General features: G+C 42.5%; 2 protein-coding genes across 5 annotated transcripts in view; one reads left to right on the forward strand and one right to left on the reverse strand.

The window, feature by feature from the left end:
• LOC130211810 (fatty acid-binding protein, intestinal-like) overlaps positions 1 to 2,003 on the forward strand; it is a 2,345-nt gene extending 342 nt beyond the window's left edge. The window contains exons 2-4 of the mRNA XM_056442805.1: positions 181 to 353; positions 656 to 763; positions 876 to 2,003. Of these exons, the coding sequence (XP_056298780.1) occupies positions 181 to 353; positions 656 to 763; positions 876 to 926 (332 nt within the window). The 3' untranslated portion in view covers positions 927 to 2,003. The remainder of the gene's footprint in view (positions 1 to 180; positions 354 to 655; positions 764 to 875) is intronic.
• Positions 2,004 to 6,603: 4,600 nt separating this feature from the next.
• The window catches only part of LOC130211636 (RNA-binding protein with multiple splicing-like), a 33,254-nt gene continuing 14,593 nt past the window's right edge, over positions 6,604 to 25,264 (reverse strand). The window contains exons 4-9 of one of the 4 annotated variants that reach the window (XM_056442509.1): positions 23,119 to 23,181; positions 20,512 to 20,662; positions 18,419 to 18,546; positions 16,624 to 16,687; positions 9,434 to 9,547; positions 6,604 to 8,889 (exon numbers count right to left, since the gene is read on the reverse strand). In XM_056442509.1, the coding sequence (XP_056298484.1) occupies positions 16,625 to 16,687; positions 18,419 to 18,546; positions 20,512 to 20,662; positions 23,119 to 23,181 (405 nt within the window). In that variant the 3' untranslated portion in view covers positions 6,604 to 8,889; positions 9,434 to 9,547; position 16,624. Of the gene's footprint in view, positions 8,890 to 9,433; positions 9,548 to 16,617; positions 16,688 to 18,418; positions 18,547 to 20,511; positions 20,663 to 23,118; positions 23,182 to 25,264 lie in introns of all 4 variants that reach the window. The other 3 variants (XM_056442508.1, XM_056442511.1, XM_056442510.1) reach the window with 3 other exon arrangements.

A 25,264-nucleotide genomic window follows, 5' to 3' on the forward strand; every position in this document is an offset into this window, starting at 1 on the left:
AAGTCGGATAGACTTGGAAAGGGGACGAGTGAAAACCTCAAATACAAATTGTGTCTATGTGTAGATAAATTGTCATCTACGATTCAATTCCACTTATATTCAGATATTTCGGATAACATAATCCCCATTTCATCCCATAATTGAAAGAATCCAGCTTCATGTCACGTTTTCTGTTTTAAGGCATTAATATCATGAAGCGTAAGCTGGCGGAGCACGACAACCTGAAGGTCACCATCGAGCAGACCGGGGACAAGTTTCACATCACAGAGTCCAGCACCTTCCGCACTAAAGACATCGACTTCACTCTGGGCGTCCAGTTCGACTACAGCCTGGCCGACGGCACTGAAGTCTCAGTGAGTGCACTGAAGTGGTTCAGACTTTATTAAACCAACAGCACCACCAGGTGCTGTTTCAATGCAACAGGGAATGGTTTAATTCAGTATTTGTATTTTTATTATTAAAGCTCATGGGGAAAGCCAATGGAAAAGCTCCAGTAAATAATGACTCTTTAGTGGATCTGTAGAGCTGGAATGATGGATTAGCAAAACTAAACACATGTGACCATGACCAATGGTTAATACAATATACACACAAGTAACACAACATAAGAGGAGCATTAAAGAGCTTCTGTCACCAACTCTATATTTTTAACCAGGGGTCGTGGGAAATGGAGGGGGATGTGCTGAAGGGCAAATTCACCAGGAAAGACAACAGCAAGGTCCTGACCACGACGAGAGCTCTGGTGGGAGGAGAGTTCGTACAGGTGAGTGGACCAACATGTATTTCATCAATAATATGCAATATTCTCATTTGTTTTGTTTACATCAAGTGATATATCTCTCTTTCTTTCTTTCTTTTCTGTCCCCCCTCTGCAGACATACAACTATGAGGGAGTGGATGCCAAGAGGATTTTCAAGAAGCAGTAACCTTGAGTCTCAAGATCACATTTTATTTTTTACATAGATTATACACCTGTATTGTTGTTTCTAACAATAAGACATGGCTAGGTCATGTGTGTTCTACATCACATGCCTCACACACATTTTACAGAGAACTTTAAAAGAGGAATAGCTTGCCAAAGCATCCCAACGTCATTATCTAGTGGAATGAAACGGTAAAGTGTGTTTGAGTCAAAGAGATGCTTAAACTTCATTCAACTCTAGCTGTGCAGGCAGGTCAACATAATCAGATTATCTGAAGTATTCAGTGTGAGGGACGAAGACGACTAAAGGAGAGTATAACAGGGAAATAAGCATACGCTAATACAAACTAAGGGAAAACCTCCGTCACCATGTCACTGTCATGTGCCTGAGAGAATCTGAAATGGCTAAAGACTGCGGTATCTAGCCATGCAGATAGTTTGGGTTTCCATTTGCCAACATTTTTATATACTTGTCTCTGAGACTTATATCGCTACAAAAGAGGGGAACGGATTTATGTGTTTCTCCCTGCGTTAAAAGATGTCATTTGAACAATTCAACCGCAGCTTGTGTTTTCAGAAGCTGTCCCGGTTCCCGGTGATAATCCACACAGCATGTTGCCAACAGTTTCCAGAGGGACTACTTCATTGGTACAATGTCGTTCCAAGGAATGCTGCCCATGTGTGTGTGGCTTATCCAAGGCAACGGGCGCTTTGTTTCTGGAGATACGTGCTACTGTTGCCTTTAATGTGATTTGCAACACCGTGAGCAATGCCAAAGGACATTCCTCCATCGTCATGGTATTTGGGGTGAACAAATACATTTTAGACATGCGTGAAGACCTCAAAATCTGGACAAAAAAATACCCGAAATATCAGCATGATTGAGATCATTGTTGTTTACCCTTTAGTTGTTTCCATGGGGATGGACCACAGCTATACTTAAACTTGACTTCACCGAGCTTTTTAACACTGCGATGGGAAACAATACAATAATGATCCCACATGTCATATGTTAGTCACTTTGCACTAATGGTTCTTATATGTTGAATCATCCTGTAACAATTAAACAATGTTCATGAATCGCTGGTGTCTTGGTGTGATTTTCATGTTTTTTAAAGAGTAGAATTTAGAGGCATCTAGTGGTGCAGTTTCAGATGCTACCAACGGAACACCCCTCTGCTCACCCCTCCCTTTCCAAGGCTGAGGTAACGTGGCCCTCCAGCGCTATCTTTCAGGACCTTTGCACTACTTCAGCGGTAACAGCATCCAGCAGATTTGCACTCGGCAGCAAAGATTATCATCATTTTACAAGCGTGTCGGAGAACTATCATGGCCTTCAGGGAACGTAAACAGCCTCTTATTACCTTCGCATTGAAAATGCGGAAGGTTATGTTTTGATCGCCGTGTATTTATTTATTTATTTGTATGTGTGTTACTCGCATAACTCAAAAAGTATTAAACCGAATCGCATGAAATTTGGTGGGATGATTGGTTATTATCCGGAGACCATTTGCTTAGATTTTAGGCTCGGTCGGGTCAAAGGTCAAGGTCATGAAAAGGTCAACATCTTCTTTTTACCATAGCGCGGTCAATTTCTATCCAATTGGCATGCAACTAATGCCAACATTTTCATAATTCAATGCCCAATCTTGTGATATGCGAAGGTATGCGCTCTACCGAGTGCCCGTTCTAGTTCATTCTGCTCTGCTGCTGTTGCAACATGGCGCTCTCCGTGAAGAGGACCCGCTCCCTTTGTAGACATGAGGGGCTCATTCTAAGCGCATGGGAGCTCTTAGGTTAAGGTGATCACACACAAATAAAGACATAGTTATGAATATTATACACCATTTCTGCCAATAGGTCCCCCAAACTTCTACACACTGGCCCTTTAACGAATTAATTAATTACTGTTGCTTCAAAAATCTACAAAAATAAAAGTCACCTTTGGTCAATTTAAATGATTAAGATCAAATATCTTGTTTTGTGACTTTTTATGAGCATAATATACGTTTATAATCACTGTCTTGATCAAGGGAAGCTAACGTTGCCTCAGCATTTCAGAATCTGCTTTAAAGTCTTTCCTCCTGACTGCAGTCCACCACATGATGACAGCAGGACCTTGTGCTGTCATGCGTTGGCCCTTGGGTGCTCTGGAAATGAGGATTCCTCACATGATAAGGACGACGTACATGTGTTTGCTTTGCAATGGTGAGAGGAAAATAAAAGCACATGCACTGAGCATCTCTGACCACAAGAGGGCGACGTGTTTCTACTTTAACTTTTAAGTCGACCCATTCCTCAGCACAGGATGAACGTTTGTAAATATATAAATTAAAATGTTTATTTTAAACTCTTGAGTAGTTTTAGGACAGAAAATATACATAGGTACTGCTTAATGGAGAGACTTTGCTGCTTGGGTAAATTGTGTAATCCCAGAGGTTGGAGTAATACTTGATCTAAGGCTCCCAAAAAGTTGAAAAGCTGATCACAGAGTTCACCAGAGATGTGGGTGGATATCCTTCATGCTGTGTGTTGGGACATATTATTGGATCCTATTCCTGCCACGATGAGAGAAAACAAGTAGATGAAAGTTTGTTAAAGAAAATCATGATTGTTATTAAATGAGGCACAATGATAAGATACAAAGTCAACATTTAAAATGTGCTTCTACAGAGAGATACGTTCTATATCACAATATGTAAGAGAATATTTCCTATTATCCACATTAGGAAACTGAGAACTGGTGTTTCAGTATACTACGTGACACATGTCTTCACTACCTCGCCCTACTGTGTGTCTTTGTTGCTGGATTCATCAAAGCCATTGCAAAATGTAAAATAGATCAGAAAATATCTTCCAAGTACAATTGATAACAATAGCCTACCTAGTAAAGGTGGCCTCCCTACAGACGCCCGTCTTAAAAGCCAGAGATCACGTTGAGCATCAAGGATGTACATGTTCTTTTTACTCCACTATGTATTTTACAGTAGTTACTGTTTGCAAATTGGTGGAAAGTTACTCCGCACATTTACTCAAGTACTGTGCTTATGGAACATGTTATATAACCTCTATTGTCATGGTTTATTGTATATTGTGCTACTGCTACTTTGACTAAAATAAAGGATATACGCACTGATTATCGGAACAGTGTCATGAACTGTAGATGAGTCCTGTAATGCGTTCTCATAACCACTAGGTGATGCTGTGGAGCCCTTTATTTTCGGACTGAAAGGGCCTTTGGTTGTTCTATGATGTCATCCTCAGTCACGTTATCACATGACCCACACCTTATTTGTACAGGCAGCTACACAATGATCTCTACTCAGATTAGTTAAACAATATCTGCCTGTTCTTATGCAAAGAGTCGATTAGAGCGACATGGAATCTGTGAGAAACGGGAAAGGAAAGTTGTCGAAGCGTTAGCCCTCAGCGTTTTGATTGCTGTGAGACTGAGGGAGCAGGGGCCCACTCGAGGGAGATAGAAGCCGTGGATGAGAGAGGAGGAGGAGGAGGAGGAGGAGGAGGAGTAGGAGGAGGGAAAATAGTGTCAGGTGGACAGAGAAAAGACTGAGAACGAGGGGAGCAGAGAGAGGACAGCAGAGGGAGAAAACACAACACTCCAAGCTACCCCCCCCCCCCCTCCTCCTCCTGCTGTAAAATCAAATTCACTGACTCACTCTGAAGTGGACAGCTCGTTTTTTTAAGTGTAACGATCGCAAAAAGACACCAACAGCTAGGTGGGGAAATCTTTCCGAGAAGACACGGCCCCCTTTTGGCCAATCACTGTTGAGACAATGACTGAGCAGACCTTTGCAGAGACATGCAGGCTGCTGATTGATGAGTCACCAGTTAGTCATAGCTGGATACTGTAACTGACCCTTTATTAAATACCTTGGGCATTATTGAGGATTTATGCCGCTGGACATGCTCAGAAGCCACTTTTACCAAATGTGTGCATGCGGTTTATTGTTATTATTATTATGATACGTATGACGACGATGAATTGAGAGTTACACGTCATGTTTGAGAACAAATAACCAGACTTCACTGAGGTCACTTCCTCATATGGAACTTTAAAAGATGATAGATCATGTGTAAAACAAACAAGTTGCAAAAGATCGGGAGCATTGTGATTGTTTCTCAGCTCTCTCAACTCTACGACGGTGAGCCCGAAAAGAGAGGAAAACGTTTTTGACCTTTTGACGAGTTTCAGGTCACAGCTCTCACTTTGGTTACAACAGGGTTGGGTGGACTCACACTGTTTAAAATGTTCTTCATGTCCACAAAACACACGTAGACTGGATGACCCCCGTGACCCCAACAGCAATGCCAGGTAAAAGAGCTGCTGCACTGTCCACGGCCCGGAGAACAAACTGCCCCAGGGAGACTGAGCAGTGGGATTTTAAAAACGATATGAAAAGGGGAAATCATTAACTCCTTAAAGCTCCTCAACATATGACGGAAACTTGCAACAAAAGGTCACAGGGAGAGAAAGATTGCTTAAAACATTTTTTTTTAGCCAGAGCGTCAAATGAATCATGGACACATTGTGAATCTGACGACTCTTCAGGTGCGTAACAGCAATGTCGGAGAGCACGCGGTGTGCCCATTACGGTGAGCACTGGTCAATGTTTCACCACGGTCAGCAAAGCGCCATATGGGGAAATTAATACAAAATACAGGACTCGATCGCTCAGTGCCAAGTTAAAAAACAGACACATTTCAGCAAGGACATTTGTCTGGCACGCTGCAGCTGGAAGAGGACGCATGAAATGGGACAGAAACACCTCTTTAATGGACTTGTCAGAATGGAGTAACACCATTACAAAGTGTTGCCAGTTGGGCGTATGCACGCACGCACGCAGATGAACGTCCCCCACAGGAACTTTTATCCCCCACTTGTACCTCACTGTGTGTAACCCCTCCAGGCGTGGACGAGTGTGCGCCGTGTGCCACCCGGTGTGACCGAGCAGACGGAGGAGAGGGCGGGGACGGCGAAGGCAGCAACTAAATTGGCTGTGGCCTCTGTCTCAGGAGTAGCCGGCTCCTGGGTCAGGCGGGCTATTCTTATAGAGGGCAGCGAGAGGGCTGCAGCTCCCCTGGTACTCAAACCACTTTATAGGATCGCACATCGTGTTTTGATGTGTGGGGGGAGAGGAGGGTGTTATCCAATGACAAGTGTGAGAGGCAGGGAGCTTTAAGCAGGTGGATTTATTTCTGGGTGCAAAAAAAATGCAATTTCTCAATGCAGTCAAAATCAAAGTATTAATTATCTGAGAATATGGGGGGACAAGTCTGCCAAAAGGAATTGATCGGTTGGTAGAAGAAAAAGAGGAATGTGTTTTAACATCTTTAAATTACAACTTCTTTTTAGCTCACACTCTTTTCAATTGGACCACTTACAGATCGGAGGTTAAAGAATGATGCTGTTATTTTTTATGTTTACTCTTTGGGTATTTATGCATTCAATTAAAATAATTGATGATGTAATCATTTATGTTTTTGGCTCATTTTATATATATTTTTCATAGCCGCTTGTCAGTTTTGGGGCTCCACACGACAAATCTGTCTGGTTTAATAAACACGCACAAACAAAACTAATCATGAAGTTGAAGCAAGCCTCACGAGGCACGATCACAATCATATTCGGAAAGATGAAATAATGTAATCATGACTCCGGGGATGACGTCAATCTTTAATGGCAGACGGCCTGAAATGTCTTCATTCAACATTTTCAAAAAAACTCATTTTGATCACTTTTTTTGGGGGGTTTCAAACAAACAAACCTCTGCAATTCACTGAAATACAGTTTCTCCTTACAGCGGCTAAAGTACATCAATATCAACAGTACTGTATGCATTGAGGGGAAAAAAAGAAGAACACACACACATGCCGTGAACATGCACAGTACACACAGGTACACATGGTATACTGAAACCAGGGAGGGATCGTCATGTTCATCTCCAGGAACTTTGGTACCGTACTGCTGGCAAACCACAAAAAGATCCATTCGTCCACAGTTGTTTCTGGATTTCACAGTGAATGATGAAGTTTTATCAGGATTCATATATCAGATACAAACACACAGAGAAGCTCTAGAAAATTTCCAAAGGAATATACAATTAAAACGTACAGTAATACTTACAATTAATTATAAGATGGGCATCTTCTAACTCTAAAATCACAATACCCATAAAAAACACACACACGCACACGCACACACACATCTTATAAATACTTGTCCTAATAAATTTGGTGCCACACTTGGCTTAAAAAATGTCTGTAAAAGCAAAAACTGCTCCAGAAAATCAGTTGACATGATGTGCATATTATTATTATTATTATTCATGACAAACACTGACTATATGATTCAACCACTCCAATATGATTGTACACACCTGGGCTAAACATTACAGGGAAGATTGTTTTTCTTGCATTTTTTCAGTGTTTGATCGTCACATCACTGACATGTGACTTGGCCTTATCACAAAAGTACAAGAATCACTGTTTGTTGGTGTAAGAATGCGACATGAATGAGGATGTTGGCATCAAAATGTCACAGGAATATGATCACTCGATGATTATGTGTCATACAACAAAGACGTTATTGCAGGCCCAGAATACACACGATTACAAAAGTTTTGTTTTTTTACACTCCAACTTCACTCAGTCAATTTACAAAAGCAAGTTGAATCACGTCGGCTCCCTAAAAATAGACAAAAGAGACAATTTGCTTAAAGTGAATATCCTTTTAGATGCAGAGTGGCTCTTTGGAGTGACACCAAATGAGACATGCAGCGAAAATGAAGTCATACTTCAGAAGAAATCAGACTGAGGACTACAAAGCAGTCAAAAACTGAATAATTCCACTAGCCTATAGCTCTCCAGTGTAAAATAAAATGCCTTTGGTCTTTTGTTTCTCCATACTGTGCTGCTGTCCTCCTGCTCGACAGTGAGGGAGCACATTCCTTAATATAGCAGGGCTCAGTTTGCCATTTTTTTTGCAGTCTCTGGGGTAACTCTACCTTCACCAGCGATGGCTTCTTTCTGTCAATGTCTCTTTCAACACATCTGATTACCTCTAACTGCGAGATGGCGGGCGGGGTCAGGTGTGTTGTTCTCACTCGAGACTTAACATTGACTGCTTATCTGAAACGAAGCACATCAGACAAAAGACGAATGTGTTCTGCTTCACCAGGTAACGACACCACGCAGGAGACGCACACCGGCGGCCCGAAAGCCACGCGGTGTGTAGAAAAGACAAGACGAGCCCACAGGACCGCTTTGGTATCGCAGGCCCACTTACCATGTTACAATGGCACTAAACGGGAAGGACGACAACAACAAAAGAAAGAAAAGTGTGAAAGTTCCTCACACACGTTCATCACAACACGGACCAATCGAACAGAACTATTTCAAACGGTCTTGATTACAAAAATACCTTTTTTGTATTTCTTTTAAAATATCTAGAAATGTACAGCGGTGTTTTTTTTTCTTCTCACTTTTTTTTTGTTGCAAAGTCATGCTTCAACATGTATTTAATAATCATAATGACATTAATATGAATGATATACAGAATAGTAATAATTATAATCGTAGGCTATAATAACATTACCCGGCAGCGCTTCAGACACACACTCCTACAGGTCCTGGCCTGGCGGGGTGACGGCATAAGCTGTGTGTGTGTGTGTGTGCACTCCTTTAGTGGGGGCGTCGATACACTTGCATATTCAGAGTGCACAGCAGGACGCGAGACAGTCAACCGGTTCACAAAGGATGTGTGTGCGCGCCTTTGTCGTGCACGTCCAGTACCTTTCACGGAGGAGGTGTAGCCAAAGCGCCGCTGGTAAATCTTGAGTATGTAACAGTATAAAAAAGACTTGAGGGAGGGGGAAGGGGAGGGGGCTCGATGTGTGATGGAGGCTGGGGTCTCTAGAATGTCCTGAGGCCCTTGAGGCTGCTGCTGCCTAAGAGAGAGAGAGAGAGACAAGGAACGGGGTGAGGTTGCCATGGTCACCACACACATGACCCCCCCCACCCCACACTAATGAAAACACAGGGGATCGAGTGGAACTGTTGCACGGCCACATTCACAGATTCACACACCCATAAAAATCGCGGAGACCCAAAACCCTGGTGTTCCCCTCAAGTTTCTCACGCTCGCCTCTTCCTAACCCCCAAGTTTCATCCCACAAATGCATAACACTGTGATTCCGGATTTTGTTTTTCAAAACATTTTCCGTTGAGCAAAACACGGATGAAAGTTGACACGCTGTCAATGTGGCTTGGCGCTGCCGTGTGTTCCAGCAGATGTCTTTGGCAGAGCAATGCAATCCACTCCCAACAACAACAACAAAAAAGCTACAATAATAACCGTGGGCTTTCACAGCCTCTTCGACAAATCGACAATTTCATCTCACACACTGCGTCAGGAGTGAGAGGCGAGGTGAGAAGTCCACCTCTCGTCCTAAATTGGGATCAGTGGTCATGAAGTCCGTGCCGTAAACTCACCGACGGTACGCTGCTCCGTGAGCTGGAGTCAGGTCAGTCCTCCTGGTTTCTAATTGGATACCAGAGGCAATCAGCAACGCCCGTCACAGCCGGCCACCATCACACATCAGGAACCTGAGGACGCAAAAGAAGGCGGGGTTTAACTGAAGTGAACAAGCTGCGACAGCGTCCTCACCACCAGCGCAGTGTTGTTGTTGAGGCTGTTCTAGGTGTTGATTCAACATGGATTGAGGGAGGTTTCTGTTATTATCCTCGTGATGTAAAGCTTCTTCATGGCTGTTAATGGCAAAGTGCAGCTGTGTATGGTTTTAAAGGGACAGTCCACCAATTTGCACTTCCTTATAGTTGAGGGATTAAAAAAACTGAAGAGAAAAAATGGGCAAAAAACCAATATCATGATATTTAGTCCCTAACGTGTGCTCTAAAAAAACACTGGATACTACACTTCCCACAATGCAACTTTATCTTTCATTAGACGCTCTCAGTTTGGTAAACGGCCACACCATTTTAAACTCGACACACACCGTTTTGTAATGCAGGCTTAATCCCCACGCCAAGATTACTCGAGTGATATCTCCAAAGTCATTTTCTCAGACTCAACAAAGCTCCTGCGCGGCCACAGAAGACGTTATAAAACTCTTTTCTCATGATGTGTGGCGCACCCTCTAAGCAGCGGACTGCCCCTTTAAAAAGACAGTGTTGCAAATTCTTTCAAGCTCAAAGTCCAACTGTGACAAACAGGATGTTAGCCGACAATAGTCTTAAATACTTATGTTGAACTGCTGCCTGACAACCGTATCTCCCACGGTCCGCCACAACTCCACCAGCCGCAGCACCAGCAGACCCAGAAAAAGAAAGGTCAACCCTCTGACCCCCAGATGTATCACTAAAAATAGACCCGGAGGCCGTGGTAACTTGGGTTTCGGGGAGAGGGGGGACTCTTCGGAACAATAAATAATAAGTGACCTTAAAGAAACAGAGAGGGAGGCGCAATGAAGGGAGACGGGTTGGGAACCGGTCCCCGGCCGGAGAGCGGTGGGATTGGGAGGGGGCACGGCCGGCCGAGCTAAAGCACTGCTGCGCGTTCAGTCGGGGACGAGGGAATCGATGCGTTATGCAGCCGCTCGGCTAAACTGAGGCGACGCATACTTCCAGATCCCCCTATTTGTTCTGGTTGAGACGCCAAGGTTAGAGATTGGGTTGATCATTGAGCATGTCTGTGCGGATTAGGGGACGGTTTAGCGATTCACAAGCTTAATGTGTTACATCCAATAACTCGGCCCGGGCGCAGAATGTGGGATAGGTAAACAAGTAGTGTTTGACAATGTGGGCGGGGACTCAGTTTCTCATGAATGTGTGCATTGTTTCCTTTTTTTTGTTGTGTTCCAGTGTGTTATCAGTGATCATTGATCTCATGAAGAGAGAGGACTTGTTCAAAATGCGTATCCAACATGTGAGAGTGCTTTACTCTACAACTCCACTGTCTGTAGTGCGTGTTAAAGGACCACAAACTCATTTTACCCATTATTTATAGGACAATTAACTATTCTGCCAACAACGCTGCTGTGCTTTAAAAAGCTGAATGTACTTCTGCTCCCCTTTTGACATCACTGCTAGGCATTTAATTTACCGTACACATAAAGTCTGAATACATTTTGTCAAAATGGGAGCCTAATTAATGTATCACATTGATATTGGATCGGTATATAGATCGACTGATAAGTAGGAAAAAAGCCAAACATATAAAACAGTTTGTCAATCAAAGAGCCGTTTTTTATAATGTTATACTCATATTGTGGTCACAATTGTTTAATAACAATATCCATTTTCTTTATAAAGGCTTTACGAGTGGTACATATTGGAATAAATAATGGTTCATGAATCATTTACAAATGTTATATGCATCTATTGTAAGCCATCAACAAGAACAAACACAATATTTTTGACAGGTTGGAAAAACAACCTTTAGAAATATTTCTGCGACAGATGTTGGTATTCTGGTAACAAACACTTCAACGATTGTTTAAATGTGACATATTAACATATATAGCACTTGGGCTTTGGTGAAAATGCAAAAGAAATCTCACTTCTAAAGGTTTTTTAAAAATATTGTCAATTTTGGGATACTTTTGACATTATACAGACACATATTGGCATCAATGTCGTACATGGGGATCGAATACACAACACGAGTGTGTTTCAAGAGCCTTTTCAAACAAGTTTAACCAACAACTGCCCAGAAATGTATGACGAATACATAAAAAATGTAAAACGGAAAAAAGCCCATATTCAAGAATGGTCAGGAAAAAATGAAAAATACACTAAATTTGTAATTAATTAGTGAAAACTTCCGACTAACACAGGCTTTTAAGATCTCTACCTGTGCATCGCGGCCATGAAAAAGAGCCCCATCTGAAGCCCCTTTAATCCGGAGAGAAGCCTTTAGGCCCTGGCTGTGTTTCTCACATCGCAGCCAGAGCCGCTGGAGCTGCTGCTGATGAATGCAGCTGCTGACATGTATCTAGCTCCTGAGAGCCAGCAGGGACACGGCCACAGTGTTGCTATACTGCATGTATGTGTAGGTGTGAGTGTGTGTGTGTGTCAGTAGGGGGTGAAGGAATAAAGTCCCAGCTCCTTATTAGAAGGGGCACCAGCTGGCCCCAAACTCTCCAGCGGGAGATAGTCCAACTTTGTACAGGACCCATTGGTTTTGTCAGGCTATTGGCCAAAAAGCTCCTCAGGGCTGGCAGCCAGACACACACACACATACACACACACACACACACACACACACATGATACACATACACACTACACTACCCCACCATGTCTTGTCAGATGGAAAATCCAGATTACCTTTGTTCACTAGGCATTCATGGCCACTATTAGGTTGTCTTTGGATCTGAGCCGGAGCCTGAATGTCACATATGATTCAGCTTCACCAACATTCAGATGAATGTCATTGTATCATTACAATAACAACAACAAAAAGCGTACAATGTAATGTATTTGTACAGTCAACAGTGTGTAGCTACCGGCTCATAGTCATAATTGCATGAAGTGGAACTGCTGTGAAAAAAAAACCTTTTCAGAATGGCAAATCCTCCGACAGGCGGGATGCCAAGTGATTAGGACAACTCATTACCAGCAGTGACGAAAAGACCCCTGAACACTCACTTTCAGCTGTTCACACACACACACACACACATTCACTCATGTCTCCCACGGTTTGACTTCCGGAGGCGAGCCACATACTCGGGCCGTGAGCGGTCCCCGTTCGTCAGATGCCAAGACAACCGCCGACCGACCGCAAGCCTCTCCGGGCCGCGGCGGCGCTGGAAGCCTCTTTGTTTTCCCATTGTGAGGATTGGCCGCCAACCCGACGCCTTTCGGCGCGAGTAACAATTCACAATCGCGGGCCTCTTTTTTTCAAACGTACACGACCCATTGAATAGCAGACCGCTTCTCTCTGTCACGTCAGTCCAAGGGTGCATGCTCCTGTTGTCTTGCAGCTGAAAGTGTTTCAAAGTGTTTCACAGGCGCCGCGTCGCACAAATAAGTAACACCCTCGTCATCGCGGCCCACTTCAAGACATCAAGTCACTGTGTTTCTAAGTTGACGATCGCCACTGAGCAGACAAGAGAAACACACGCTCTTTGTTTGCCAAGCTGCAAGATATCAAACGCAGCAGCGAGGCTCCGACAGCTGACTGGAGGAAATGACCAGCATGTGCTCTTTAATTATGGTTACCATACAGATTCAGAGAACCAGGAGTACCATCAGGTTTTACTGGATACATATTTAATTCGGAGATATAATATCACAGTGTGATTCCCCTGTTTAGCTCACACTTCTATTCAAAGTGACTTACAAAAAGGGCAGAAGTACAAACTCAGAACAACAAGAATAAAGAATGTAACATTACTTTAAGAAAGTCAAAGTACAAAAATTCCATAAATAATACCATAAGTAATACCATAAGTAATACCATAAGTAATACCATAAGTAATACCATAAGTAATACCATAAGTAATTCCATAAATAATACCATAAGTAATACCATAAGTAATTCCATAAATAATACCATAAGTAATACCATAAGTAATACCATAAATAATACCATAAGTAATACCATAAGTAATACTATAAGTAATATCATAAGTAATACCATAAGTAATACCATAAGTAATACCATAAGTAATTTCATAAATAATACCATAAGTAATACCATAAATAATACCATAAGTAATACTATAAGTAATATCATAAGTAATACCATAAGTAATACTATAAGTAAAATCATAAGTAATACCATAAGTAATACCATAAGTAATACCATAAGTAATATCATAAGTAATATCATAAGTAATACTATAAGTAAGTGTCATTTAAGTGCCACTGAAGTGGTAATCGTTTTTTAATCAAGGTATAGTTCTATCAGACTCTTAAGTCATGCTCTCATGCAAAGTAATTCACATTAAATGACCATGCTAATAGGCATTTATCGTATTGTTAGCGAATGTCAAGAGGTCTGTGTTGTGTAGTTCTATCAGTCCGTCTGGGAGAAGTTGGGGATTCCTCCGCCACAATACAAGAGAGATGAATAAAATGGCATGGCTCCTTTTCTTACGAGGAAAAGTAGTTCCAAAGAAAACGGTTCCCAGTGAGCTTTGTGGTTTTCTGGAGTAACACAAAAGTAATTTTAGGACTACCACCAACAACAGCTCTCTCACATTAATGGTGCTATTGTAATGACGGGTCTATATATATATACCTGGACAACTCAAACCAAAACTATACAACAAGATAACAAAATCAGATTTCTTTTTTACATGTTGATGACCTGAACCTCTTTGATTGTGTGCATGTTGTTGTGTGTTTGCCACGATGCCCACTACATCATTTGAGTGTGTTGCTTGTGTGTGTACCTGCTGCAGTGGCCTGTAATTATCACAATATTCTGTCTGGATGTCTCAGCTTCACTTGACCCTCCACTGAGAGCCGGATGTGGGGATGTTGTTGTTTCATTGAGGGTCTAATATCCACTGGGGCAGACTGACCGGCCAAATGACTTCCTCCTGGTTTGATAGAGGAGTAATTATTTCCTCAATGCCCCTCCCTCCTACACTCCCTTCCTCCTTTACCCCCCTGACGGAGACGAAATTCCCCAAACATCAAATTATTCAAACAGATTTTTTTTCCCCCCTCTAATATAGTTTATTTAGTGTTTAGAAATAGATAAGCCAGCAAAGATGCAGGGTTACAAGGGGACCGCAGGACCAGCACCAATCAACAGCTCGATGAATGTGAGCCTCCACACTCGCCACCCACCCCCCACTCACTCCCCGAGGGGTCGGGAGAACATGTTTCTTCCTGTCCCGAGAGTTGGAGGGAGGTTACTGGGGACAGTGTGGCTAGCGCCAAGTGCAAACACACACACACACACACACACACACACACAGTCAGCCAACAGAGATACACATACTCGCAGGGGATTTGTTGTGCTTTGTGGTTTTGTTTTTCTACAAGCACAACAGCGTTCAGTTTGTCTGAGGCACATGTGCTGCAGTGGCCTCACGTACTTATCGGAGCACTTATTAGAATCCAACTGCTCCGTTTCCTCCAATAAAATGAATTCATCTGCAATATATTTTAAATACAGCCCCACGGTAATCATTTTTTAATCAAGATTCATAAGATTGGCCCTTCCGGCAATACCCAGGTACCTCGAAAGATTATGGTGCATATTCCACATTTACGACCTCTCGGAGCAACATATCCTCCGTCTTTTTCCGTCTTTATAATTCTCCACTGTGCACTTGTCATAATGCGAAAATGACCAAAGAAGGTTGAATAAATTAAAAACATTATTTCATCCTGCCAGGGTTTGACACAATGACAAACATTCCTTAATATGTGCTGTACAGTAACAACATTATTATGGGACGATATTCAGTGTTTTTTCCATGTGCACGATAATAAACATTCCCTGACATATAGGTGCAATGAATATCAGGCGATCTGTGGAACTAATAAGTATCATCTGATTCTCCAGAATAACTACTCAGCATGTATGATCTATTCTAAATGAATAACCAACTCAGTGTAAAAAGGGAATATTGTTCATCAGTTTATTTGCGGTAGAAGAAATATTCTGATCCTCTATTTATAGCTGCACTAATCAATATTCTGACATGAATGACAGATGAAATTAAGTTTAATGTGAAAGGGCTCACTTGTAGGGACCCACAGATAATCAGATCATAATCCAGATAGAGCGAGTGCTTGTTTCAAATGGTAGAGAGACGAATGCAAAGCTAAACTGAGAATACACATTTGAATTACAAGGGTCAGGTCACCTAATGCACCACTCCAAATGAATAAGTTCATTCCATTAGGTAATATTATGTCAATGTTGCGTATAAAGAACTTTCACTAAAATGTAACGTTGGATACCAGCTGTGAAATAAATGTGTTGATGACAAGTTAGTGAAGTAAAAAAGGTGGCATAAAAGAAGTGTCTCTAAACTGTACTGCAGCCCAGTGCTTGAGTAGATGTACTGGGTGACTTTGACCCACTGGTGATGATGTTACCTATCAAAGCAGCGAACATTAGCATTTTAGCCTTTAGTCGGTTTTATTAAAACGTTGGCATATGAGCTTGTTGGCTTGTTGTGTATTCTGTTTGACTCGCTGCCTTTGATGCCTGAGCTCAAGCATCACATCAATGGGAAAAGTCGACCCTCTGTACCCGGTGACCTGAGTTGGGAAAATAACAGACTTCCCCTTTAAATCGCTTCTTTCATGTCTTATGTGTGAGCACTTGCTGCGGTTTCATTGGCCCACTGGGCTTTAAATTGCCACGGTTACTTCTAAAAGGCTAATTTATTTTGGGTCTGTATTTAAAATCAACTACCAGATATGTGACGAATTCCTTGGTTAGTTTTGCAGCGAGCTGGTTTGGGTTTGAGGGAAGTAGACGGTGCTCACTCCACACACACGCCACGCACACCGAGTAACGCCGTGGGATATCCTCCAACATATGTTTAGGAATACCTCAGGGACTGTTTAGACAAATGGTCATAACATTTACTAAATGTTTTTTACGGTAGATGTGCACTTCTTGGTCATTGTAGGGCTGTATGTGTGTGTGTGTGTGTGTGTGTGTGTGTGTGTGTTACTCACACATACTTCAGCAGAACTGCCTGGACTTCCATCCCTGAGGAGTTCCGTCTGCAGGTGGGAGCCAGCGAATCTAAACACACATACATTAATAGCTACAAATATATGAGTCCACACAATTTATATTTATACAAACTTGAATATAATATTCAATTCAAGTCATAAAAGTGTTTTTTTGTTTATTCCTGAAAAACATTTTTGTTTACATTTAGAAGAATAATTTCACAATTTGAGAGATACACTTATCTGCTGAGTTAGAATAACTTCAATGCCATGAACCCTCATATCTACGGAGGCAATATAAGGTTTCTGCCCATGGCTGGTTAGCTTAGCTTAGCATTAGGCTGGGAAGAAGGGTTAACCTGGCTCGGCCCAAAGCTAACACAATCCAGCTACAAGCACCTCTTGAAATCATTAATTGAGATGTTATATTTCATTTGTTTAATCCAAAGTAAGACCTGCTAATATACATATATTTATGTCTCACATCACCATCTCCTCAAGGTCAGAGGAGGTTGCACGTGAGATGCACATATGACTCACAACCCCCCTCCTGAAATCACAAAGTCAGATTATCTTTGTGTGTGTAAGTGTGCGCTCACGTATCCAACGCACAAAGAAAAAAATGCCAGCTGGGCAGATTCACCTCGCGCTTATTTACAATTCTGACATCACCCGAGCTTTAGTGCCTCTGCTAGGGGCCTTTATAGTAAAAAAAAAACTTAGTATCTGCATTATCTATGACATATATAGACCCTCAGCAGAGATAAAAGATGTTAATAAAGCCAGATACTGCAGAAGATAACAAGAATGCAGAAACAGTACATCCAATACAGCCAGCACCAAACACGCTCCAGGAGAGGAATTTCTAGAGAACGAAAAGGAAGTCGTACGTGAACTCGCATTGGAGCAGTGCAGGTGAGAAGAACTTAATAAACTGGATCATGGTTGGTTAAAAAAAGGGGGATTTGATTAATGAAGTAGGTGATGGTCAAATGATGATGCACACCTTTCAGACCACTGAAGCTTTTAGTTGTACCGATGGTGATTAATAAAGTGGCATAGTGCGAGTGAGAGTCACAAAGATGGTGGCTGGTTGCATTAATTCAACCTGCCTCATCCACCCATGAGCCATTGTGAACCACAGGGATAGCTATTACTATTAGCCACATTACTATTCGTCCTACTTAGAGCACTTACAAGTAATCCAAACCCACGGATGCCTGTCTTGGTGAAGAGTGAGATTAGTTAAGTTTCGTTTGATGCCTGGCAGTTAATGGGATCAGATCGCAGTTCATCTCTAGAGAAGGTTAAAACAGCATTACGTGTCTGCAAAAATGGACTCCACCCTGTAAATCAAATATTTATGAAGTCAATTATTTCACTGTCAATAAACAAATCCGATATATCAAATTCCCGCTCCACTTCCTGCTTTAATGGAGCAAATTCACAGCAGATGAACACGATTATTTCAGAAGGGCAGCTCTTAAGATATAATGTGATTGTTAAAGCACTTAAGAAAACTGGGAGAAGTCTTCCAAAATGTCCCCTATGCCTTAAAGACAATACGTGTTTAAGCAGCAGGAGTGGAGCGGGAGAACTAATTAGTGGATGGATACATGGGTGAAGATACAGAGTGGTGTGTGCTCTGATGCACATCTGCAGGGGAGGAGAAGAGATCGATTTCAGGGACGACGGCAGCAGCTGTTTGTGCGTTGGGCTCAGGAAGAGGTGAGGGGGGGGCGGTCGAGGTAGTGGTGGAGGAGGAGCAGGAGGAGGAGGAGGGGGCAGGTTTGCGGGTTACCTGAGCGTGGAGCGAGGAGGGGTAGGTGAAAGCGGGTGGGAGGGCCGGCGACAGCTCCGCCGGGTACAGCGGGTATGACGCCCACACATCTGGGCTGCTGGGATATAGACCGGGCACTGTGAGCTCATCTGTGGAAAGAAGAAGAGGAGGAGTGGAGTGAGGAGAGGGGCCAGTGGACGGATGGGTGGGCGGGTGGCCAGAGAGACAGGGTGGAGGCGGCGCAGGCGTACGTGGTCGTGGAGGTGGACGACGGGGCGGTATCTGAAGTAGCTTCCTCTCGTGTCGTTTCCTTAAACCAGCCGGTCGTTTGCTAAAACCTCGAACGGCGTTGTCCAATCGTTGCTTAGCAACCGTAACGAGTCATGGCATAACTGTCAAACCGGGTGTTTCTCAACATGGCAAAGCGGTGTGCATTGGGCTGCAGCGACAGCCAGACTACTCGGCAGATTATTTGGTGGACGGTGTGTTTTCCTTTTGAAAACCCCCCAAAAAAGCATATAGAATGGATTAAAATGTGTTTTTCTGCAATCGATAGCATGTTCATCCACGAGAGATTACGACAGAAGCAACAGCGCTATTAGATCTGGGCAGTCCGTCCGGCTTTTCATTGGATTTGGGGGAAATCAAGGCAACATTTACCTTTTAGCTCATCACTGTAAGTGAAAACATAAAGTTTGGAACAGCCAGGTCAGACATTTTGTTATCATACTTGAAATACTAGGATTATCTATCTCTACACTGCAATCCAAGAACAACTCCTTTTATCAATTTAGCATGAATCTACTGCTAAGGGAGCATGAACTGATGATGTGTGGGCCTAGTATGTAGTATGTAGTGCATATCAAATATCCCCGTTTCCCCCAATTCTTGTTTAAAAATGAGTCAAATGGAAACATTATTAAATCAGCCCAAGATGACGTACATTGGCTTGATAATATATTTAGCTGCAGCTCTGAAATATTGTTCTCCTGCTTGAAATCAGAGGAACATTATTTCAAAAACTGTTAGTGTTAAATCTGTCTCTGTTATTATTGTAAAACTGCGTATGTCCCGCGTGAGAAGGGAAAGCTCAACAGGCGTAGCAACACTCACTAAGAGTCAATAAAACCGCCCTTAAATCTAAAACCGACTCAATTCAGGATAACATGAGAGGAAACTATTCCAGATATGAGGAATTACTCAAGTGACTGTGAAAAAGAAGAAGCATAGTGCGTGAGTGAAGAGATAAAGGTGAAAGTGCAGGATTAGAGTAAGTGTACATTTACAATGTGGAGGGAGAAGAAACAGCAGCTGATTGAAGGAGCAGTTTCCCTGTGCTCTCTCCGGCTCCAGTGTTAATCAGCCGGATCAGAAAACTGGCTGATTTAAACATCTCTTATCAGGAAATGACAGCATTTTCTCTCCTGGTGATTACGTCATGGTTTCATGAATCGTTTCCTCCCATTTTCCACTGAGGCCCAGAGTACACACCCTTACTCTGGCGAAAACAGACCCCAGATAAGAACAGTTAGGTCATTGAGGAGGAATGTACAACCGCAGCTGGTCGATGTTCAGCTATCAATCGCTGATTCCTGAAGGATGCTTAACCCCTCGGAAATATATTCCACTCAATGGAGAATTTAAAAAAAGACCACAGACCTATATTAGCATATTCAATACACGCCTGATACTCAAAGGCTTTGATTTCAAATAATTAGAGCCATAGCTCATCGTGAACATGAACTGTTTATGAGACATTAATCTAGCAGGGGGGATGTGTTGTTTCGGGGGTAGGATACTCATCAAGTTAACTCACTATGGCGTGGAATATGATCTGAACAAACACTTTATAATCAGGAGTTGGGGGTGATCCAATGCTATTAACATTTTTCCACATAATGACAATGAGGAATAAAACACCACACCAATACAAAACTAATATCTCAGCCGAGTCAATCTTTATTTATTTTTTGTGTAGTCACAGCTGGAGCACAACTTCTCTTCTAATAACGAATAATGGGTAACAGCTTTCCAGTCGCCTCAAACACAACTAATGACCAAAGGAGGCGCAACCCAGAACAAAAAGTAAGACGACAAATGTTCTCGGTACTCACATGGGTCTCTGCTGATGAAGTGTGGCCCAGGGCCCTGCTGGGAGGGAATGGGGTTGGGGGTGCCAACCAGCTTGTTCTTGGCCATCTTGGTGTTGGCCTTGGCGAACTCCAGCCGAAGGGTCTGGGGGATCTCTGGGTCGAAGCGGACTCCCTGAGATCAGACGGAAAAATCAGTCAGCAAGCTTTTATCCAGGCTGTTGGAATAGAATATATGGACTCGATGATTTTTTGTTATATAACTTATATTGTTTATGGCCATTTCTCTGTTTTACAAAGGTTTGAAAGGTGAATATCAGATGTTGTGTTTGTTCGATGGAATCAAACTCTTGGCAGTTAACATCTGTAATCATTGTATAATTGCAATATGTTTTATGATATGTACATGATTGGAATGTATATTTTGACACTTGATATACTTGATGATTTTTTTAAGTTGTAATGGTTTTATATGTCGATCAATATCAACTAATTTCCTGCAAGGAGTAATAACATATTTATGAAGTTGTTCTTAGATATCTCTCGTTTTCCTGGAGGATTTCTCAAACTCAACACATAATGATGATGCTTAATGGCTAATTAATAACCTAAACTAATAAGATGACGGTTTTGTGCCCGACGCAGACTAAGTTAGACCACGGAGGAGACAGTTAATGCAAGTCTTCCACTTCCTTCGCATTCTTGTTGTGTGTTGCTTAGATGTCCATTGGGACCTGACTAATATCTGGAATTGACACGTTGCTTCTTTTCATCTTCCAGCATTTGATTACTGAATGAATCTAAATCCTAGTGTCACGGAGACGTGTTCAGTTGCTCAGACTATGAAGCCTGCTGTTAAGAAAGGCTCACTGTGGATTATAGTTATCCTGGTAGGACGCAAGTGATGACGGGTAACGCCCACAATTGAAAAGCAGAACCTGATGACACAAAGCTGGCTGGCGTAAGATGTCATTTACGCCACAGTCGGACGAGCCACGAGGCCCTCGTTGTTCTCTCCCTAAAGAACTCTGTAACTGTAACGTAATATCAAGACATCAAATCCGCCATTCGTGGTGACATATTCCCAGGAACACCGTTTACAGCGAGCCAAAACATCCCGCGAAATTCTTGAGATGCCACCGCTGAATCCCTCCAGAAATACAAGTGCTCATGACCAGCAGAGTGAAGGTTGCTCTCCCTCTCAGTCTGATCTCCACGTGCAGTCTAAATAAGTCTAAATAATTTTTAAAAAGTGACTTCTTCAACCCGAAAACAGAGCAGCCATTTGTTTGCCCGCCGAAACTATAAGCACAATCTAATTAACCTTGTTCGATAGACGGGATGGTCCGATCCATGCGGGAGAAAAGTAGCAACGAGTTATTGCAAGGGTGTTGTTGGGAGAAGTGTTTTTAAAAGAGGTCTGCTCTGCTTTAAGAGATGTGTTTCTCTGCTTTTCCCTGCAGGATCGAGCAACGCGGAGCTGAAACAAGCGAGGGAGGACTCTTCTCATGAAGGGGAGGGAATTAACTAGGATTGCCTGGGCTCAGTGCGCTCGCAGCTTCTGCCAGTCGAGGCTACAGAGGTATCATAAGGTACATGGAAATAATGAGGCCTGAGCACATCTCAAATCTCTTTCTTAAAATGGGTCTTATGGCTTCTTAGCACTTCTGCATGATGGTTTCGGTGACAATCGTAGTTGTTGCAACGGTGTTTTTGGGAGAATCAAGTGTTTTTTTAAAAAGAGATCTGCTCTGCTTTGACAGGAAACAAATCCCTTTCCTTCCCTCTGTCTCTCTCACATTTCAATATGCAGATAGATGTTTGTCTCCATATGACCCCCGGGACACAGCTTTCCCCGAAAAACAAGCGCACTGTTCATTTCTCAGCCCCACTGAGCTGAGCTATGAAAACAGTCTCACTATTGTTGGCTCATAATAAGATGATAATTTGTAGACTTCCTTCAACTCTCGGCTCTGCCTTTGATGCACACCAAAACTCCAAATGAAAGTTGACAGACTCCACTCGCGGTGTCACAGTCCCACTTTAGGAAGATGTTAAAGCTGATCTTTTTTTAGGAGAAAGGGATGAACACAAACTTAAGAAGCATTACAAGTAAAATATGAGGTGTGTATCTAGACGCCTTCAAATAAAAATACAAGTGGGAAAATAAAGCAGGGTGAGAGCTGGTGTTTTATTACTGTCTATCTGTGCTTTGTTTCAAGAGAGCTCAGTAGAACCCTGTGAGGATGAGCTCTCTTTCATATGCTGCCTCATTAAGGCTCTCTACTGAGCTGCATTCTGAAATAAGTGAGATTAAAATAAAACCCTCAATCAATATCTGCTATTTATACAGTATGTAGAAGAAGAGTTAATGGTCCCCCTGACCTTGCAGGATTCATGGCAACGCTTTGAGCATGAAGGCTTTATTCACTCAACCAGAAACACTCAGACGTACGTATTTAAAACAGCCCCTGCCTTTTCTGTCTTTTTGCATGTGATAGAAAAGCTACGCATGTCTGGATTTCCCTGAAATCAGATGCATTTGCACAGGAGGCTGAGAGATGCAATTCACAAGATGTACTTGCGCCGAGCTGGTGCTGGAGAGGAGCGCGAGGAGGGCGTGACACTTACGTTCAAGGCATTCTTAGCAGCCTCCGCCTCTGATCGGCTGTCAAAGCTGACAAACCCCACTGGCTGGGGAGACAGGAAGACAGAACAGAAGAAAGAAACATGGTTTTAGGCAGGAAAACTGAGTCGGCATTCCTGCCTGAGTGACATGGACATGTTGTTGTTGTTGTTGTTGTTTTATTTCATTTTCATATCATGCCCAACCCCCCCTCTTACTCTCATTCTCTCTCTTGCCCTGTTTATAAAACAGTGGCGACAGAGAGAGACAGAGAGAGAGAGAGAGAGAGAGAAGGAGGCTGGCCACTAACATTGTACAAGGAGAGTTCATCATTCAGCTCCCATATGCCCAAATACGGGCAATGTGAAAGCGAGAAAGTTCGTGAGTGAGTGTGAGCGAGGCAGAGAGGGGGGGGGGGTGAAACCTGAAAAAGGAGAAGAGATAGAAAATAAGATTAATGGGAGGGGGTGAGAGAGGGGGGATGGGAGGGTTCTTGGGAAAGAGGATTTAGAGGTTAAATGTGGCAAAAAAACCGAATGAAAGCGAGAGGTAGAAACTGTTTTTAAGACCTCCTCGGACAGGCCTGTCAGTTGGAAAACATGCAAAACATCTATTTCACCAGTGCGTGTTCTGTATTCTGGTGACATCACTCTGGAGCCTGTGCACACAAGAGTAAAAGGTGAGCGAGAGAGAGAGAAAGGCAAGAAAAAAAGAAGCAAAAAACCCCCACAGTGATGCAGGTTCGGGTATACAAAGAATGCACATTGTTGCGGCGTATCCGTGTGTGGACGGGAATGATGAGAGGAAGTGGGGGTGAGGAGAAAATAAAATCTCTAAACATGTTGCTCCCGTGGGGTTGCCCTGCTGCGTGTGATCTGGAAAAGCCGTCTTGGGTTATGGGAATTTTAAACAAGTAGAGAAAGAGGAGACGGAAAAAAGGAAATGAAGAAAGTTTTTGAAAAAGAAAGACGGCCTAAGTGAAGACGTCAGGAGGAGGAGGAAGCATAACAGGAATATAAATAGAGAGATCTGTCTCTTGCTATATATGGAGATGGCAGTGTGTTCTCGGACTGGAAGGGATCAATTGATTTATGCCGTCATTGTCATTGCCATTGCCATTAGTCGGAGTCACATTCAGAACAAGGACACGTCTGAGAAATGTCGCACACCACTTTGCGATACCTGAACTTAAGCAAGTTGCCGTCTGTCATGGGGAAGATGGCCGTTATGAAAGTATGAGGCACGTTGGGGAGGTCCAAGTATGGAGGACTCAAAATGACTTAAGTATAAATAAATAAATAAATAAATGCATGAATAAATACAAGAATAAATGAATAAATGCTTAAATAAATGTATAAATAAATAAATAAATACAAGAATAAATGTATAAATACAGAAATAAATACAGCAATTAATATATATAAGTTATAACTCAACAGGACATCATTAAATAAATGTATTTCTACATTTCTGTATTTCTTCATTTATTTATATCTCTATTTATGTGTCCACACGTATTTCTTCATTTATTTATGTGTGACATTTACGTGTCCGTATATTCAAATGAGCTGGGCGGTCCGAACCTCATTGTTGAACAGGATTGGTCAAGTCAGGGAGCAAGACAGAAGCAATCGATCCCTAGCACTTGGATCTGTAGACGAACAGCGTTTATTATGCATTCTTGTCTGTACATTCTAAATACTCCTGTTGAGTCACGGAATGTAATTTAAGGATGTTTTCAGCCGAGAAGTTAGTTGTTTAAGCATCAAATCTGTGGTCGGTTTATCGAGATTCAGTCTAATAAGGATATGCGACGGAGATTTGAGGTCCTGCTCGGGACCAATGAGCTCAGGCGCTCAGCGCGCTGTGTGGCCGCCGAGAGAAGCCTGATCTCGGCAGGACTTTTGAAATGCTCCGCTGGCTCTGACGTCTCCGTGGCGGCTAAACATGAGATATAATTAGGTTTTTGAGGATCTAAAGAGCACAACGAGTTTATTATTTACTAAAAGATAACGTTACGTCAATTTGACTGAGGGTTAAGATTCATAACTTCATATTGTAGCGACCCTGGGTCAGGAAAGCTACGAGACGTTGTATATTTATTATCGTTTATTCGTAGCCTACGCCAAACAACAGTGAACACCGCAACAC

Source organism: Pseudoliparis swirei, chromosome 21 (genome assembly GCF_029220125.1).
Source record: "Pseudoliparis swirei isolate HS2019 ecotype Mariana Trench chromosome 21, NWPU_hadal_v1, whole genome shotgun sequence".
NCBI classification, from domain to species: Eukaryota; Metazoa; Chordata; class Actinopteri; order Perciformes; family Liparidae; genus Pseudoliparis; species Pseudoliparis swirei.